The sequence below is a fragment of the Peromyscus maniculatus genome, chromosome 22 (genome assembly GCF_049852395.1).
Source record: "Peromyscus maniculatus bairdii isolate BWxNUB_F1_BW_parent chromosome 22, HU_Pman_BW_mat_3.1, whole genome shotgun sequence".
NCBI lineage: Eukaryota > Metazoa > Chordata > Mammalia > Rodentia > Cricetidae > Peromyscus > Peromyscus maniculatus.
In genome coordinates, this window is record NC_134873.1 from 2,836,612 (window position 1) to 2,853,207 (window position 16,596).

Genomic DNA, 16,596 nt, shown 5'->3' on the forward strand with positions numbered 1-16,596 from the left:
GGCGGGGCCTGCGGGAGAGGCGGGGCCTGCGGGAGAGGAGGGGCCTGTGGCAGAGGCGGGGCCTGCTGAGAGGAGGGGACTCCGGAGAGGCGGGGCCTGCGGGGAGGCAGGGCCTGCGGGGAGGCGGGGCCTGCGGGAGAGGAGGGGCCTGCGGGAGAGGCGGGGCCTGCGGGAGAGGAGGGGCCTGGGGGAGAGGCGGGGCCTGGGGGAGAGGCGGGGCCTGCGGGAGAGGCGGGGTCTGCGGGAGAGGAGGGGCTGCGGAGAGGAGGGGCCTGCGGGAGAGGAGGGGCCTGCGGGAGAGGAGGGGCTGCGGAGAGGCGGGGCCTGCGGGAGAGGAGGGGCCTGTGGGAGAGGAGGGGCTGCGGAGAGGAGGGGCTGCGGAGAGGATGGGACTGCGGGAGGGGAGGGGCTGCGGAGAGGATGGGACTGCGGAGAGGAGGGGCCTGTGGGAGAGGCGGGGCCTGCGGGAGAGGCGGGGCCTGCGAAAAGGAGGGTTCTGCGGGGAGGCGGGGCCTGCGGGGAGGCGGGGCCTGCGGGAGAGGAGGGGCCTGCGGGAGAGGAGGGGCCTGCGGGGAGGCGGGGCCTGCGGGAGAGGAGGGGCCTGCGGGAGAGGCGGGGCCTGCGGGAGAGGAGGCACCTGGGGGAGAGGAGGGGCCTGCGGGAGAGGCGGGGCCTGCGGGAGAGGAGGCACCTGGGGGAGAGGAGGGGCCTGCGGGAGAGGAGGCGCCTGGGGGAGAGGAGAGGCCTGCGGGAGAGGCGGGGCCTGCTGAGAGGCGGGGTTGCGGGAGAGGCGGGGTTGCGGGAGAGGCGGGGCCTGTGGCAGAGGCGGGGCCTGCGGGAGAGGCGGGGCCTGCGGGAGAGGCGGGGCCACGCAGGGCGAAGAGGGGGCTTCCTGAAGGCGGGGCTCTCAGAGTCGCCGGAAGGGGCTTAGAGCTTGGAAAGAGCCTTGGCCTGGGCTTGGGGCACCCGGAGGGAAGGGTGCTGGGGAGGAAGGCCGGCCCTGGGGAGCACCGTCCCCCCCCAGCCCTTCACCCTTCTCCGTACCTCAGTTTCTCCGAGTGGGAAAGGAGGCAATGGAGACCCCACCCCAGCCCCGGCTGCTGCCCCCACCCGGGCTGCGCTCCGCACCCCAATCCTACCCTGCTGGGCCTCGGCGGGGGCCAGGAGCAGTGCGGCCAGGAGGAGCAGCCTGCCCAGGGTGTCCATGGCCGCGCTGGGGACAGGTCGGCGTCCAGCTGGGGAGTGAGCAGCCAGCGGCCCGGGTGGGGTTAAGACGGGGCGGGGCGGGGCGGGGGCGGGGGGCTGTGGCGGGGCCTCCTGTGCTGGCCTGGCCGGGCATCAGGCCCTGCGGCCCGGAGGGCAGAGTCTGCAGCTGGTTTAACATTAACCTGCACTGTCCCTTCCCCCTGGAGACCAGCAGCCCCGGGCAGCCACAGGGCACAGGTCCCCAGCAGCTGCTGAACGGCCAGGCCGCCTACACGTGACACCCCACGCCCTCCCAAGGGCACACAGCCGAGCGTGGCAGCCAGGCTTGGTGACTGGCTTCGCCGCAGCTCCGGGGCTGGCAAGTGAGTGCATCGGGATTGGTCAGCGCCAGGCTCCCGGGGCCAGGGACCCCCAAGGTCATGGCAGAGCCGCCCGCCTGCTGAGCCTCCGGGAATCTGGACGATGATGCATCCACGCTCCCACCCTCAACCTTGGGCCTCAAGCTGATTAGATAGTGAGCCCCACCTGGGCAAAGGGGGATCCCACCCCGGGGACATCACGGGAGCAGTCACAGCCTGGGCACGTGCAAGAGACAGTAAAACGGGCTTCGGTGACATGCCTGTCGTCCACACACACAGGAAGCCTGAGGCAGGAGGATGGCTAGCACCCAGGATGCACAAGGCCCTGGATTCCATTGCCGGCACCCCAGAAGCCCCGTGGGGTGGCCTGTCATCCTGTCATCCTGACACTCAGAGGTTGGGAGGAGGGGATCAGGAATTCAAGTGTCGTCGTCAGCTACATACCAAGTTCGAGGCCAGCCTCACACTGTCTGGAAACGTGTGTGTGTGTGTGTGTGTGTGTGTGTGTGTGTGTGTGTGTGTGTGTGTGTGTGTGTTTTCAGACAGGGTTTCTCTGTGTAGCCCTGGCTGTCCTGGAACTTGCTCTGTAGACCAGGCTGGCTTCAAACTCAGAGATCTGTCTGCTTCTGCTGGGATTAAAGATGCTACCACTCCTGGCTTGAAACATTTTTTAGAATAATCCTAAACTATTTAAAACCGTTGTGAGAACGTTTATGGAGTGCCTCTGTAATCCAGTGACAGAAAGACTCTAGAATTCTTCCTATGAACACTGGGCACAGCCAGCAAGGACCTGCATCAACCCGCTAGGCAGGCAGATATTAAACTCCTGCTGTATACCCATGATGTGCTGAGAGGTCTCAGTTCAGGTGGGACACTAGGACCCTGGATTGTCAGGCCTGGCAGGTGAGGTGGGGGACACCACACTCGGATCCTTTTGTTCCATAGCCCAGGCTAGCCTACAGCTTGCCACCCTCCTCCCTGATCCTCCTGAGTGCTCAGGATGGCAGGCTGCAGTAGGAAAGGCCCATAGGGGCGAGGAAATTGTCTCAGACCAAGGCCTGCACGTAGTGCCCACCTGGAGTCAGCCTGGGGACCCAGCAACAGGCGCTGCCAGAGATCCTCATCGTGCCCCGCCAATGAGGGACGACCACGCGATGCCACCAGGTTGGGGCACAGCCTGGGTGCTGGGAGGGGGGTATATAAGGCCGTCCCCGTTACTGAGTAGATGAGTCTGCTGTTTGTGCCCCGATGCCATGCCTTCCCACGCCTCCCCCGAGGGAGCCGATCGAGCGCCAGCAGGCCACTGACGCTTAACTCCACCAGGTGTGTGTCACAAGTTTCCTGGGCTATGAGACCTCAGCCCAGACATTTCTCAGTAGCCTGCCTCAGTTTCCCATCCATGCTATTGAGCTTATCAGAAACCGAGAGGGTTATGTGGGCGTGTGTGGGACCAGACTAAGAAAGGGAGGTGGAGGCACTGGAGAGGCGAACACACTTTTTTTTTAAAAAAGATTGATTTATTGCTGGCCAGTGGTGGCGCACGCCTTTAATCCCAGCACTCGGGAGGCAGAGGCAGGGGGATCTCTGTGAATTCAAGGCCAGCCTGGTCTACAGAGCAAGATCCAGGACAACCAGGGCTGCACAGAGAAACCCTGTCCCAAAACAAACAAACAAACAAGATTTACTTATTTTTTAATGTGGTGTTCTGCCTGCATGACGGAAGAGGGCATCAGACCCCACTACAGATGTCTGTGAGCCAGCACGGAGTCGCTGGGAATTGAACTCAGGACCTCTGCGAAAAGGGCCAGTGCTCTAACCGCTGAGCCGTCTCTCCAGCCTTCGCACACGTTTAATTTGTATCTACATTCAGCCTCACTTTCTTCTCTCCGCAGACACTCCCGATGCAGGAATTATTCATAATGAAGAAAAAATCAGGCCTGGGGCTGGCCCAGCCTGTAGGAGGCGCTGGGCTCCATCCCCAGCACCACAGAAGCCAGGTGTGGTGGCCAAACGAGGCTAGCCTGGGCTACATGAGACCCTATCTCAACGTCTTAATAAGGTGGGGGTGGTGTCTGCGATCCCAGCACTGAAGCTGAGGCAGGGGCATTCTGAGTTTCAGGCCAGCCAGACCCTGCGTCATACAACACACACCTTGCACACACGGGTGGCCCAACTGGGGGGGTGGGGGACACAGGGGTCGTGGGAACCACCGGCCGGCCAGCCTTCGGGTGCCGCCCCTGCCGGCCTTCGGGTGCCGCCCCTGCGGGTCAGTCCAGCCTCCTAAAGTCGGTCTGCACGGGTGGGTCCCGGAAAGAGATGGAGGGCCGCCGAGGGGCCCGGGCGGCGTCCTCCTCCCCGCGCCAGGCCAGGGCCAGCTGAAGGTCCAGCTCCTCCAGGTCCTCGGCCGCCAGGCTCGCGCGCAGCTCCCGGGGCCCTTCCTCCTGGTCCGGCTTAGGGCCAAAGGCCCAGTCTGCAGCGGGAGGCCGGGAGGGCGTGAATGGACCCGCCGCCCCGCCGCCCGGGCCAGGCTCACACCAGGCCTGGGCCGCCCACCCTCCGGCGCGACCACGGCCCCGCCCACTTTGGCCTGAGCATTCTGGCCCCACCCACCCTAGCTCAGGCCCCGCCCACTCAAGGCCCTCTCCTGGCCCCGCCCACCTCACCTGAGGATCAAGCCCTGTCCCACCCACCCAAGGCCCGCTCCTGGCCCCGCCCCCACCACAAATCAGGCCCCGCCCACCCAAGGCCCGCTCCTGGCCCCGCCCCCACCTTAGATCAGGCCCCACCCACTCCAGGCCCATTCCGGGGGCCCGCCCACCCTCTGGCCTGCCCCGCCCACCCCAGGTCGCTCCGGGTCCGCCCACCCCCTGGCTGGTCCCGCCCACCCAGAGATCAGGCCCCGCCCACCCCTGGCTGGCCCCAACCTAGGCCCGCTCCGGGCCCCGCCCGCCCTCTGGCTGGCCCAGCCCACCCCAGGCCCGCTGCGGGCCCCGCCCACCCTCTGACCGGCCCCGCCCACCCTCGCCCACCCCCAGGCCCGGCCCGGGCCTCGATCTCACAGCAGCCGCGACCCCCCGGGCCAGGCTCGCGGGGCGGATCGGAGCGCGGCTCACCGGCCAGGTCGTGGGCGAGGTCTTTGATGAGATGGCCGACGATGGCGTAGGCCACGGCCACCACCAGGATGGCGGCCATGAGCAGGTAGAGGGCGTAGCGAGGCAGGCGGACGGCGTCCAGCGGGGGCGGCCGGTACTCCTCGTACAGGGCGGGCGCCGGGCTCCAGGCCTCCGCCTCGCTCGCGGCCGACCCCGCCATGGCGACCCCGGAGCCGCGGCGGGCGGGCGATTAGGGGATGAGCGGGGATTAGGGCGCCGCGCCCCATCCGGCCGCCCCCCCGGAGTGACGCCGGCCCGGGGCCGGGGCCGGGGCGCCGCTCCACCCCGGGACCCCGGCGGGGCGCCGCTCCACCCCGGGACCCCGGCGGGGCGCCGCTCCACCCCGGGACCTCGGCGGGGCGCCGTTCCACCCCGGGCCGAAGCCGGAACCCCGGCGGGGCGCCGCTCCACCCCGGGCCGAGGCCTGGGGACCCCGGCGGGGCGCCGCTCCACCCCGGGACCCCGGCGGGGCGCCGCTCCACCCCGGGCCGAGGCCGGGGCCGGGGGCCGCGCCTGGGGACCCCGGTGGCGGCGGCGGGCAGCGCGCGCCCCCTGGTGGCCGGTGTGCGGAGGGCGGACGGGGGTCGCTGCGGCTGCGGGCGGCCCCGGGGCAGGGCTGCAAGGGTTCAGCCCTCCGGTAAAACCGAGCGTTCGCGGCTCGGTTTAGTGCTGTTTGACAAAATGTAATTATCGACTTGTTCATCTTCAGTCTTTCCTTTCCACAAGATCAAACTGTAGGAAAAAATATTTAATAAAAATTTAGAGAAATCAAAAACAAAAAGATGGGAGCTGGAGATTTGGCTCAGCGGAAGAGCGCTTGCCTAGCGCAAGGCCCTGGGTTCGATCCTCAGCTAGGGGAGTAGGGGGTGTGGCCGCGACAGGCCCGGGCGCTGGGATTTGTGGATGAGCTTGAGCCGCCCCTCCAGGGGCCCGGGGAGAGGGGGTGACTGACGGTGAGGACCCCGGCCAGGAAGGACGCGGAGCAGGGCCACCATCCACACCATCCGTGGTCCTGGCGCCCAGGAGACAGACCAGAGGACTCCGGTCCAGCCTGGGCTACGCACTGCTCCCCGACTCAAAACAAGGCTGCACGTGATGGTGCCTAGCGGCCGCCACGGGAAGAAGCAGGGGGACCAGGGGTTCAAGGCCAGCCTGGGCTACAGGAGATGCAGCCTGGAAAGGAACATGCAAAGCTGGCGAGGTGGCTCAGCAGTTAGAGCGCCAGCGGCTCTTCAGAGGCAGATGTCTAAAGGACACACGGGGCCGGGGGCTAGCTCAGGCTAAAATGCAATCGTGAGGACCTAGAAAAGCCAGGCGGCCACACCGCCGAGACCGGATGACCGAGCGCCCCTGACTCTCGGGGCGCCCCTGAGGTGCTGCTGGGGGCGCACTCCTGGGTGCACCCACACCGCCCGGGGGCGCCCTGGACGCGCCCACTTCCCGGAAGAGCACGGAAGGCGGGGTGGGCGCTGTGGTCAGGCCAGCCTGCCGGGTGACGCGGGCGCTGGGCACCCCGGGTGGTGAGGAGTGGGCGCCGGGGTGGGAGTCAGCACAGGCTCTTAGCCGTGCCACTGAACCCCTTCTTCCACGCCCCCGGAAGCCAGACACACGCCATGTCGCTGTCCCCACACCAGCAGCCACCACTTGCCGAAAATAACTTATTTATTTGTGCAGCGCCCTGGGTTCGGCTTGTGCTCCTGATGGCGGGGGCAGGAGGCGCCCCACGCACCACTCCAACCCCGGGAAGCCGCTGACCTCGGGGACCCCAGTCTTCCCGACATCTGGAAGCGTCCACGCTGCGGTGTGCCCGTCCGGAGCACTGTGCACCAGCACCCAGGGAGGCCGGTGTGGAGGCCACACGGCTGCCTGGTCCCCTAAGCCTGGGTCGTGGGCGCAGCTGGTGGAGTCCCCGTGGGGCCGGGCAGGCAGCCCCGGGCACGGCCCACAGAACCAGGGGACGCGGAGCCGCAGCAGGGTCTCACGGAAGGCGGAGTCCTGGGTGGCGGCGCTGGGGGCCGCGGTGCTGGTGCAGGTCGAGCCGGTGTGGGTCAGGTCAGGCCGGTGCGGGTCGGGGTCGGGCCGGTGCGGTCAGGGCCGGTGCGGTCAGGGCCGCAGGCGCTCCAGCGCGTCCGCGTACTGGAAGTCGCGGCGGCGCTCGTGCTCGTACATGTCCAGCGCCACCTCGCAGCTCTCCCGCACCACGCGCTCGGGGTCGGTGACGTGCGCCCGCAGCGCGGCCAGGCAGGCGGGCCTGGCGATGGCGCCCAGGGCCTCGGCGCACTCGTGCCGCACCATGGCGCTCTCGGAGGTCCGCGCCAGCGTGGCGGCCAGCGCGCCCACGGCCGCCTCGTGCTGCAGCTGGCCCAGCACGTAGCCCACCTCGTGGCGGAAGAGCGCGCTGCCGCAGCGCAGGCCTGGGGGGGGGGGGGCTCGGTCAGCACGGGGGGGGGGTTGGGGCGGGCGGCAGCGGGACCGGGGCGGGGGGCGGGGGGCAGCGGGCGGCGGCGGGGCGGGGGGCGCCCGGGTTCGGGTCCGCGCCCGGCCTTACCTTCAGCCAGCGCCAAGGCCGCCTCCTCGCCCCCGGCGTTGCGCAGGGCGAACATGGCGCGGTACCGCTCGAAGAGGGGCCGCGCCTCGTCCAGCAGCGCCGCCCGCAGCCGCCCCACGTCGCGCTCGGCCGCAGGGGGCGCCGGGTCCACCGAGAGGTAGGGTCCTGCGGGCGCCGCCTCCCCGGGGTGCTGCTGCAGCCACTCCAGGCGCCCGACGGCCAGCTGGCACGTCTCGGCCACCTGAGCGAGGGCAGGAGGGGCGACCGTGGGTCCCGGCGCTGGGACATGGGACCCGCCGGACCCACCCCTCTCCTGGACACAGACCAGGGGGTGTGAGCAGACACCTGGGCGGGGGACGGGGACAGACGCATGCCCGGGAGCCCGCGAGGGAGAGCAAGGCCAGAGTGGAAGGGGCCCAGCGGCCACAGGAGTCACGGACAGCCACCCATGCGCAGTCCCTCCTCACAGGCTGGAGTATTACTCAGCCACGAACAGGAGGGAGGCGCGGACACCCAGCACAGAGGGGAGCCCTTCGGGACAGGTGCCTAGTGGGACCCAGACACAAAAGGCCACACAGCGCCTGCTCCGTGACAGGAGCGTGCAGCGGGTGTGCGTGCGTGCGTGTGTGTGTGTGTGTGTGTGTGCGTGTGCGTGCGCGCGCGTGCGTGTGTGTGCATGTGTGTGTGTGTGTGTGTGTGTGAAGGCTCACACAGACAAGGGCAGAGGTCAGATTCCCCGGGCCGAGGCCCAGAGCTCTGGGGAGGGGTCGGGGGCGGCCCTGCCCTGCTCTGCCCGCCTTCCCCAGGAGTCGCTCTGTCAACCCGGCACGGACTCCCGAGCAGGTCTGACGGGCAGTCGGTCCCCTACCTCAACCACGGGGTCGGTGGAGTACTGCTTCAGGAGGTCCAGAACTTCCGGGTCACCGATGGCCCCCAGAGCTTCCCCTGGGGAGACAGACGGGGCAGCGGCCGCCCATCAGCCTCCCAGCCGGAACCCTGACCCCAGGCTGGCCCGCTGGGACCGCGCCGGAAGTCGTCCTCAGACGCCCCGCTCACCGGCCTCGTGGCGCACCATGGGCTCCTGGCCGGCGTCGCGCAGGACGTCCGCCAGCACGGGGATGGCGCGCGGGTCCTGCATCTGGCCCAGGCAGTAGGCCAGCTCGTGCTTGAGCAGCGCCGAGCTGTCCTCGAAGGCGCGGCTGATCCAGGCGATGGCGTGCGGGCCACCGAGCCCCCGCAGCGTGAACAGGGCCCGGAAGCGCGTCTGCAGGGGCTGCCCGGGGTCCACCAGGGTCTTCCCTATGGCCTCCACCTCCTGCTCCGTCACCATGGCGACCGCCTCCCTGCCCTGCTCCACAGTCGGCTCCTTAACCTGCTACAGGAGAGGGAGGTGAGGCCCGTGCTGCGCCGCACACCCGCGCCCCAGCCCTGCACACCCGCGCTCCAGCCCTGCACACCCGCGCTCCAGCCCTGCACACCCGCCCTGCACACCCGCCCTGCACACCCGCGCTCCAGCCCTGCACACCCGCCCTGCACACCCGCCCTGCACACCCGCGCCCAGCCCTGCACACCTGCCCTGCACACCCGCGCCCCGGCCCTGCACACCCGCGCCCCGGCCCTGCACACCTGCCCTGCACACCCGCGCCCTGGCCCTGCACACCTGCCCTGCACACCCGCGCCCCGGCCCTGCACACCCGCGCCCCGGCCCTGCACACCCGCCCTGCACACCTGCCCTGCACACCCGCGCCCCGGCCCTGCACACCCGCGCCCAGCCCTGCACACCCGCCCTGCACACCCGCGCCCAGCCCTGCACACCCGCCCTGCACACCCGCGCCCAGCCCTGCACACCCGCCCTGCACACCCGCGCCCAGCCCTGCACACCCGCCCTGCACACCCGCGCCCAGCCCTGCACACCCGCCCTGCACACCCGCGCCCCGGCCCTGCACACCCGCCCTGCACACCCGCGCCCAGCCCTGCACACCCACCCTGCACACCCGCGCCCAGCCCTGCACACCCGCGCCCAGCCCTGCACACCCGCCCTGCACACCCGCGCCCCGGCCCTGCACACCCGCGCCCCGGCCCTGCACACCCGCCCTGCACACCCGCGCCCAGCCCTGCACACCCGCCCTGCACACCCGCGCCCAGCCCTGCACACCCGCGCCCAGCCCTGCACACCCGCGCCCAGCCCTGCACACCCGCGCCCAGCCCTGCACACCCGCCCTGCACACCCGCGCCCCGGCCCTGCACACCCGCGCCCCGGCCCTGCATCTCCGAACCTCCACGGCCGCCGCCGCCACCCCCACCCCGTGCGCTTCACGGCCAGCTCGGCCACGGGCGGTCACTCACGCCCTGAGCAGCCCAGGGGTCCTGCTGGGCTGTTCTCTGGGCCCCAGGCCCTCACGGCTCCCCGGGTACCTGCCCCAGGCCCTCACGGCTGCCCCGGGTACCTGCCCCAGGCCCTCACGGCTGCCCCGGGTACCTGCCCCAGACTCTCACGGCTGCTCCGGTACCTGCCCCAGGCCCTCACGGCTGCCCCGGGTACCTGCCCCAGGCCCTCACAGTTACCCCGGGTACCTGCCCCAGGCCCTCACGGCTGCCCCGGATACCTGCCCCAGGCCCTCACGGCTGCCCCGGGTACCTGCCCCAGGCCCTCACAGCTGCCCCGGGTACCTGCCCCAGGCCCTCACAGCTGCCCCAGGTCCACACAGGGCCAGAGGTGGAGGCAGGGACAGAAACCAGGCCCCGGGAACTGACCTAACCCTGAATCACGCCCCCGTTGGGAGCTGGTCCTGGAGGATGCCCCCCACCCCCGTTGGGAGCTGGTCCTGGAGGATGCCCCCCACCCCCGTTGGGAGCTGGTCCTGGAGGATGCCCCCCCCTGCCCCCCGTGACGCCATCCCCCGGGCTCCAACCCCGCACCGATGACAGCTGCGAACTGCCCATTGCGAAATGGGTCTCATCGCCGCCCGGCTGACCTCCCGTGACTTCACACCGAGACTCCTGCACGGCCGTCAAAGCCCGGTGCAATGCACTTCATCCCCCCATCCTGGCGCTCCTCCGCCTCGGGACTCCCCCTGCTCCTGCCAGGGCCTCTGCATGGCCTGACAAGACACTTTCTCTCACGGGTGAATCAGCATGGAACCAGACGCCGGCGGCGGGGGCGCCCGCCTTTAATCCCAGCACTCGGGAGGCAGAGGCAGGCGGATCTCTGTGAGTTCGAGGCCAACCTGGGCTACAGAGTGAGTTCCAGGACAGGCACCAAAGCTAGAGAAACCCTGCCTCGAAAAAATAAAAAAAGACACGGAACCAGACATGTACGGGTATGAGAAAGGCCCTCAGCCATCTGAAGGCCACCAAAGGTCCTGGCAGGTGCGTCCCGGGCAGGACGGACAGGACCGACAGGCCGGGCAGGCTGGAAGGCGGTGTGGGCGCTGACGCCATCAGCTGCCCCCGGGGGGGGGGGGGACCGGCCCCGGAGAGCCGGTCTCGGGGGGCGGCGCGGGCGCGGGCACCGGACGGCACGGACGCAGGCACCGGGGGGCGCGGGTGCAGGCACCGGGGGGCGCGGGCGCAGGCTGGCCCGGCTCCCGAGCCCCGCGCCCCCGAGCCCCGCGCTCCCGCGCCCCGCGCCCCCGCGCCCCGCGCCCCCGAGCCCCGCGCTCCCGCGCCCCGCGCCCCCGAGCCCCGGCTCCCGAGCCCCGCGCTCCCGAGCCCCGCGCCCCCGAGCCCCGGCTCCCGAGCCCCGCGCCCCCGAGCCCCGCGCCCCCGAGCCCCGCGCCCCCGAGCCCCGGCTCCCGAGCCCCGCGCTCCCGAGCCCCGCGCCCCCGAGCCCCGGCTCCCGAGCCCCGCGCCCCCGAGCCCCGCGCTCCCGCGCCCCGCGCCCCCGAGCCCCGCGCCCCCGAGCCCCGCGCTCCCGCGCCCCGCGCCCCCGAGCCCCGCGCCCACACTAACAGGCGGGGAAGCCTCCCGAGACGCACGCACCCCTCCTGGCCTCCGGCGGCCTCCTCCGCGCTCGGCTCGGCGCCGGGCTCCGCACTCGCAGGTCGCGCAGACGCCGCCGCGGACACCCAGGGCCGTCAGCGGCCACCGCGCGCGCAGCGTCCCCTGGGCGCCGCCATCTTGCCGGCCACGTGACCAGGCCGGGCGGAACCAGCGCCGCGGCGAGGGGCGTCAACGCACGGAGACATCCGCCAAGCCCGAGAGGCGACTTCCGGCCTCCTCTACCCGCCCCCCCCGGAGAGGAATCAAAATGGTTTGCTCTGAATCCAGCGGCGACCAATACCGACAGAGCATGCGCAAGGCTTCGGGGCGGGGCTCTACCGCGGGGGCGTGGCCTGTGGCCTCCGGATGGAGCCGGGGTTACCGAGCAGCTCCACGCGGGGGCGCGTGCAGCCAAACCTGGCGGCAGGAGTTCGATCTTGGGGGCCGCAGGGTAGATGGCGAGCACCATCATGCTTACAGTGACACGCGAATAAAATTGATGTTTAAGAAATTAAACACGCCGGGCGGCGGGGGCGCAGCCTTTAACCCCAGCACTCGGGAGGCAGAGCCAGGCGGATCTCTGTGAGTTCGAGGCCAGCCTGGGCTACAGAGCGAGATCCAGGACAGGCACCAAGGCTACACTGTCTCCAAAAAACAAAAAACAAACAAAAAATAAAATTAAATACTGGCTGAAGAGATTTCTCAGCGGTGAAGAGCACTGGCTGAGGACCCAGGTTCAATTCCCAGCACCCAGGTGGCTCACAACTGTGACTCCAGTTCCAGGGGATCTGACACCTTCACACCAATGCACATAAATAAAACTGGAAAAAAGGGCTGGAGAGATGGCTCAGAGGTTGGGAGCACTGGCTGTTCTTCCAGAGGTCCTGAGTTTGATTCCCAGCAACCACATGATGGTTTACAACCAATTGTAATGAAATCTGGTGCCCTCTTCTGGCCTGCAGGCAGAATACTGTATGCATAATAAAGAAATATTAAAAAAAAAAAAAACTGGAAAAAAAGAAATTGAAATACATTATACGTGCATGAAAAATGTCCTAATGAAGTTCATTATTACATAATTATGTAAATTTAATCTGTGGTAATGACAACGTTTTAAAAACACAAATAAAATGAAGGCAAGATTAAAATACACTATATATTGATCAAAATGGCACCAGGAAGGCCATTACTATATGGGCTTGTATGATACATGTAAATAAATGTGGAAAATGGAAATGTGAGTACATATGATGAAAATCCACAATATATATTTATGAAAGTGCAAAAAAAAAGTTAAAAGTAAAATAAAATTAGGAGTTAATCATTTTAAAATGTTTTATAGCCTGGTGGTGGTGGCGCACACCTTTGATCCCAGCACTCTAGAGGCAGAGGCAGGTGGATCTCTGTGAGTTCGTGGCCAGCCTGGTCTACAGAGTGAGATCCAGGACAGGTAGGGCTTCACTGAGGAACCCTGTCTCAAAACAAACAAAAACTAAATAAACAATATAAAATACAAAAGTGAGTGAAAGCCACCTGTACTCATTCATCGAGATCTTCACCCATCAGTCGGTCCTCTATGGCCTGAGTGTCCTGTGGGGAACAAAATGGAGTCCACACTGCTCCAGCCCAGCTGCACCCTTTGATTTCATTTCCTCCCAAGACAATGGTGTTTGAGACCAGCGTTTGGCTCTGCGGCCTGGGGCTGGCCTCCTGGGGGCTGGGTCCACTAACCAGAGTGATGATACCAACCTCCTGAGGACTCTGAAAGTTGGCTCCCTAGATGACGTGGTGTGTACAGAGGCAGGGGAATGCCAGGGACCCAGCAGCCAGCCAGCCTGAGTGAGAGACCCCACCTCCAAATACAGGATGGGGAGCAACTGAGGAACACATCTGATGTTGACCTCACGTGCACACGCACAGGAAAAAAATAAACAACACACATGGCCACTGATAGTGAACTGTACCGTCATCCTTGGCCAGCTTGCCGTGGGGCACAGCTCCAACTCATGTTTACGTGAGGCTTCGGAAGGGCTGTCGGGGCTGCAGCAGGTCACGGGGTGGGGAGATGCCAGGTGCGATCTGGCCCTCAGCAGAGGGGAAGCGGCAGACCAGGGTGCAGGAAGCCGATAGGGCTTCAGAGGGAGGCTGCTGCCTGGGCCACAGCCTGGCATGCTGCCCAGGCGGCCCGGGAGGAACCGATACCAGGAAAAGCTTCTCAGGGCCCATCGGCCCTGACTTCCCTCCAGCAGCCTCTCCGCCCTCGAGTCCGTGGTGGCCAGAAGTCTAGCATCCCTGTGGCTGAGGCCGCCGACCTCTGGCATTTTCCTGCTTTCCCAGCTGTCTTGGTTAGCTCGGGGCCATTGACTTGTGCCCCCATTACCCCAGTCTCTGTAAGAGTGGGTTTTGTTGTTGTTGTTAAAGTGAGCCCGTGGATGCTCCTGCCTCAGTGCCCCGCCTGCGGAATCACAAACCTGTGTCACCGTGACTGGCTGGGTGGTGGTGGTGGTGGTTTACTTTATTTTGTTATATGTATGGGTGGAGCACATACGCCCAGGTGGCCAGAGGACACCCTGGAGGAGTCAGCCTCTCCCGCTACCGTGTGTGTCCCGCGGCTTGGTGGCAAGCACCTTTGCCTGCTGAGTCGTCCCACAGACCCCACAACTAGGAATCTGAACTCCTGGCCTGTGCCTGTGGATCCACTGTCGCCCCCCCCCCCCACACTCAAGTTCCAGGTCCAGAGTGACGGCCTGCCGGGTGCTCTGCAGGCGGTATGTGGTGGCATCTTCTGCGCACCCCTGGCTGGCACTGGCTTCTGTCACCACACTGGATCCGTCTTGTCGAGACCTGGTAACCAGGTGTTTCTGACCCTGTCTGGTATGCTCACTTAATCAAGTTCAATACTAAAGTTTAGGGCTGGAGAGAGAGACGGCTCAGCGGTTAAGAGCACCGGCTGCTCTTCCAGAGGACCTGGGTTCAGTTCCCAGCGCCCACACAGAAGCTTGCAACTGTAACTCCAGGATGCAACACCTTCACATAGACATACATGCAGGCACAACACTAATGCACACAAAAATTAAAAAATATACCAAAGATATAGATTAACAAACTTTGATGCAGCATCAAAATATTTTTCAACCTTCTTGAAAAACCAATCATATATATATATATATATATATATATATATATATATATATATATATACCTTGAACTCATTGAGATCTGCCTGCCTCTGCCTCCCAAGTACTGGCTTTAAAGGTGTGCGCCACACCACCTGGCCCAAATATATATTTTTAAAAATGTATGTATACATATATTAGATTTTTTTTGTGGTCTGATTGTTCTTTATTTTATATCTAGAATCCACCTATGAGTGAGTACATACCATAACTGTCTATCTGGATTTGGGTTACCTCACTCAGGATGATTTTTTCTAGTTCCATCCATTTGCCTGCAAATTTCATGCTTTCATTGTTTTTCTCTGCTGAGTAGTACTCCATTGTGTATATGTACCACATTTTTTTCATCCATTCTTCCGTTGAGGGGCATCTAGGTTGTTTCCAGGTTCTGGCTATTACAAATAGTGCTGCTATGAACATAGCTGAGCATGTATCTTTATGGTATGAATCAGCATTCCTTGGGTATATGCCCAAGAGTGGGATGCCTGGGTCTTGAGGTAGTTCGATTCCTAATTTTCTGAGAAACCTCCATACTGATTTCCACAGTGGTTGTACAAGTTTACATTCCCACCAACAGTGGAGGAGTGTTCCCTTTGCTCCACATCCTCTCCAACATCGACTGTCATGGGTGTTTTTGATCGTAGCCATTCTGACAGGTGTAAGGTATCTCAGAGTCGTTTTGATTTGCATTTCTCTGATGATTAAGGATGTTGAGCATTTCTTAAATGTCTTTCAGCCATTTGTGATTCTTGTTTTGTGAATTCTCTGTTAAGCTCTTTAGCCTATTTTTTATTTGGACTGTTCAGTACTTTGATGTCTAGTTTCTTGAGTTCTTTATATATTGTGGAGATCAACCTCTGTCAGATGTGGGGTTGGTGAAGATCTTTTTCCATTCTGTTGGCTGTCTTTTTGTCTTATTGACTGTGTCTTTTGCCCTGCAAAAGCTTCTCAGTTTCGAGAGGTCCCATTTATTGTTGTGCTCAGGGTCTGTGCTGTTGGTGTTTTATTTAGGAAATGGTCTCCAGTGCCAATGCGTTCAAGAGTGCTTCCTACTTTCTTTTCTATTAAGTTTAGTGTAACTGGATTTATGTTTAGGTCTTTGATCCACTTGGACTTGACTTTTGGGCATGGTGACAGATATGGATCTATTTGTAATCTTTTACATATTGACATCCAGTTATGCCAGCACCATTTGTTGAAGATACTTTCTTTGTTCCATTGTATAGTTTTGGCTCCTTTGTCAAAAACCAGGTGTTCATATGTGCATGGATTAATGTCAGGGTCTTCAATTTGATTCCATTGGTCCGTATGTCGGTTTTTATACCAGTACCAAGCTGTTTTTATTACTATAGCTCTATAGTAGAGTTTGAGGTCCATTTTCTGATATCTTCTTCAATTTCTTTCTTTAGAGATTTAAAGTTCTTATCAAAAAGGTCCTTCACTTGTTTAGTTAGTGTTATCCCAAGGTATTTTATATTATTTGTGGCTATTGTAAAGGGTGATGTTTCTCTGACTTCTTTCTCAGCCCTTTTATCATTTGTGTATAGGAGGGCTACTGATTTTTTTGAGTTGATCTTGTATCCTGCCACTTTACTGAAGGAGTTTATCAGCTGTAGGAGTTCCCTGGTAGAGTTTTTGGGCTCACTTATGTATACTATCATATCATCTGCAAATAGTGATAGAGTTGTTTGTGTGTATGAATGTGCAAACTTGAGTTTATGTGCAACTCTTGCAGTACCTGCAGAGGCCAGAGGGGGCATCAGTTCGTCCACACACACACTCTCTCTACCGGCTCCCTGTGTGTGCAGTACTCACAGAAGCTGGAAGAGGAGTCACAGGTGGTTGTGATCCCCCTGTAGGTGTCAGAAACAGAACCCAGGTCCACTGCAGGGGCAGCTGGTGCGCTAACTGCTGAGCCGCCTACAACTCCTGAGCCTCCTGCCTCCACTCCCCCAGCGCTGGGATGACAGGCATGCTCCCCTGTGCGTGTGCCAGGCCAGGGCTCTACCAAATGGGCCCAAAAATGCATCGGGGGATTCTGAGCATAGGATCTCCTTGTTGGCAAACATGCTCACAGGGCTGTATTTCCCGTCGATCTTATTATTATTGTATATTTGAGATCTCTAAATGTTCATTTCTTGTGCGTGCTCACGTGTGCCTGCTGCAGGCCTCCT

At 63.4% G+C, this 16,596-nt stretch overlaps 3 protein-coding genes across 5 annotated transcripts in view; all 3 read right to left on the minus strand.

The window, feature by feature from the left end:
- The window catches only part of Smim24 (small integral membrane protein 24), a 6,509-nt gene extending 5,212 nt beyond the window's left edge, over positions 1–1,297 (minus strand). The window contains exon 1 of the mRNA XM_042267545.2: positions 1,140–1,297. Coding sequence (XP_042123479.1) covers positions 1,140–1,206 — 67 coding nt within the window. The 5' untranslated portion in view covers positions 1,207–1,297. The remainder of the gene's footprint in view (positions 1–1,139) is intronic.
- A 1,788-nt stretch (positions 1,298–3,085) lies between these two features.
- On the minus strand, positions 3,086–4,996 carry Smim44 (small integral membrane protein 44). The gene is made up of 2 exons (XM_076559113.1): positions 4,679–4,996; positions 3,086–4,035 (listed from the first exon to the last, which is right to left on the minus strand). The coding sequence occupies exons 1-2, from the start codon at positions 4,875–4,877 to the stop codon at positions 3,833–3,835; spliced, it is 402 nt and encodes a 133-aa protein (XP_076415228.1). The 5' UTR covers positions 4,878–4,996; the 3' UTR covers positions 3,086–3,832.
- Positions 4,997–6,361: 1,365 nt separating this feature from the next.
- Positions 6,362–11,378, minus strand: Dohh (deoxyhypusine hydroxylase). Of its 3 annotated transcripts, none has more exons than XM_076559110.1 (5): positions 11,247–11,378; positions 8,322–8,637; positions 8,134–8,210; positions 7,266–7,506; positions 6,362–7,131 (listed from the first exon to the last, which is right to left on the minus strand). In XM_076559110.1, exons 2-5 carry the CDS (start codon positions 8,593–8,595, stop codon positions 6,821–6,823), a joined length of 903 nt encoding a protein of 300 aa, XP_076415225.1. In that variant the 5' UTR covers positions 8,596–8,637; positions 11,247–11,378; the 3' UTR covers positions 6,362–6,820. The 3 variants fall into 3 exon arrangements, with proteins under 3 accessions (XP_076415225.1, XP_076415226.1, XP_076415227.1); XM_076559111.1 differs by having other exon boundaries at positions 8,322–8,640; positions 11,247–11,374; XM_076559112.1 differs by having other exon boundaries at positions 11,211–11,341.
- Between the last annotated feature and the right edge of the window lie 5,218 nt (positions 11,379–16,596).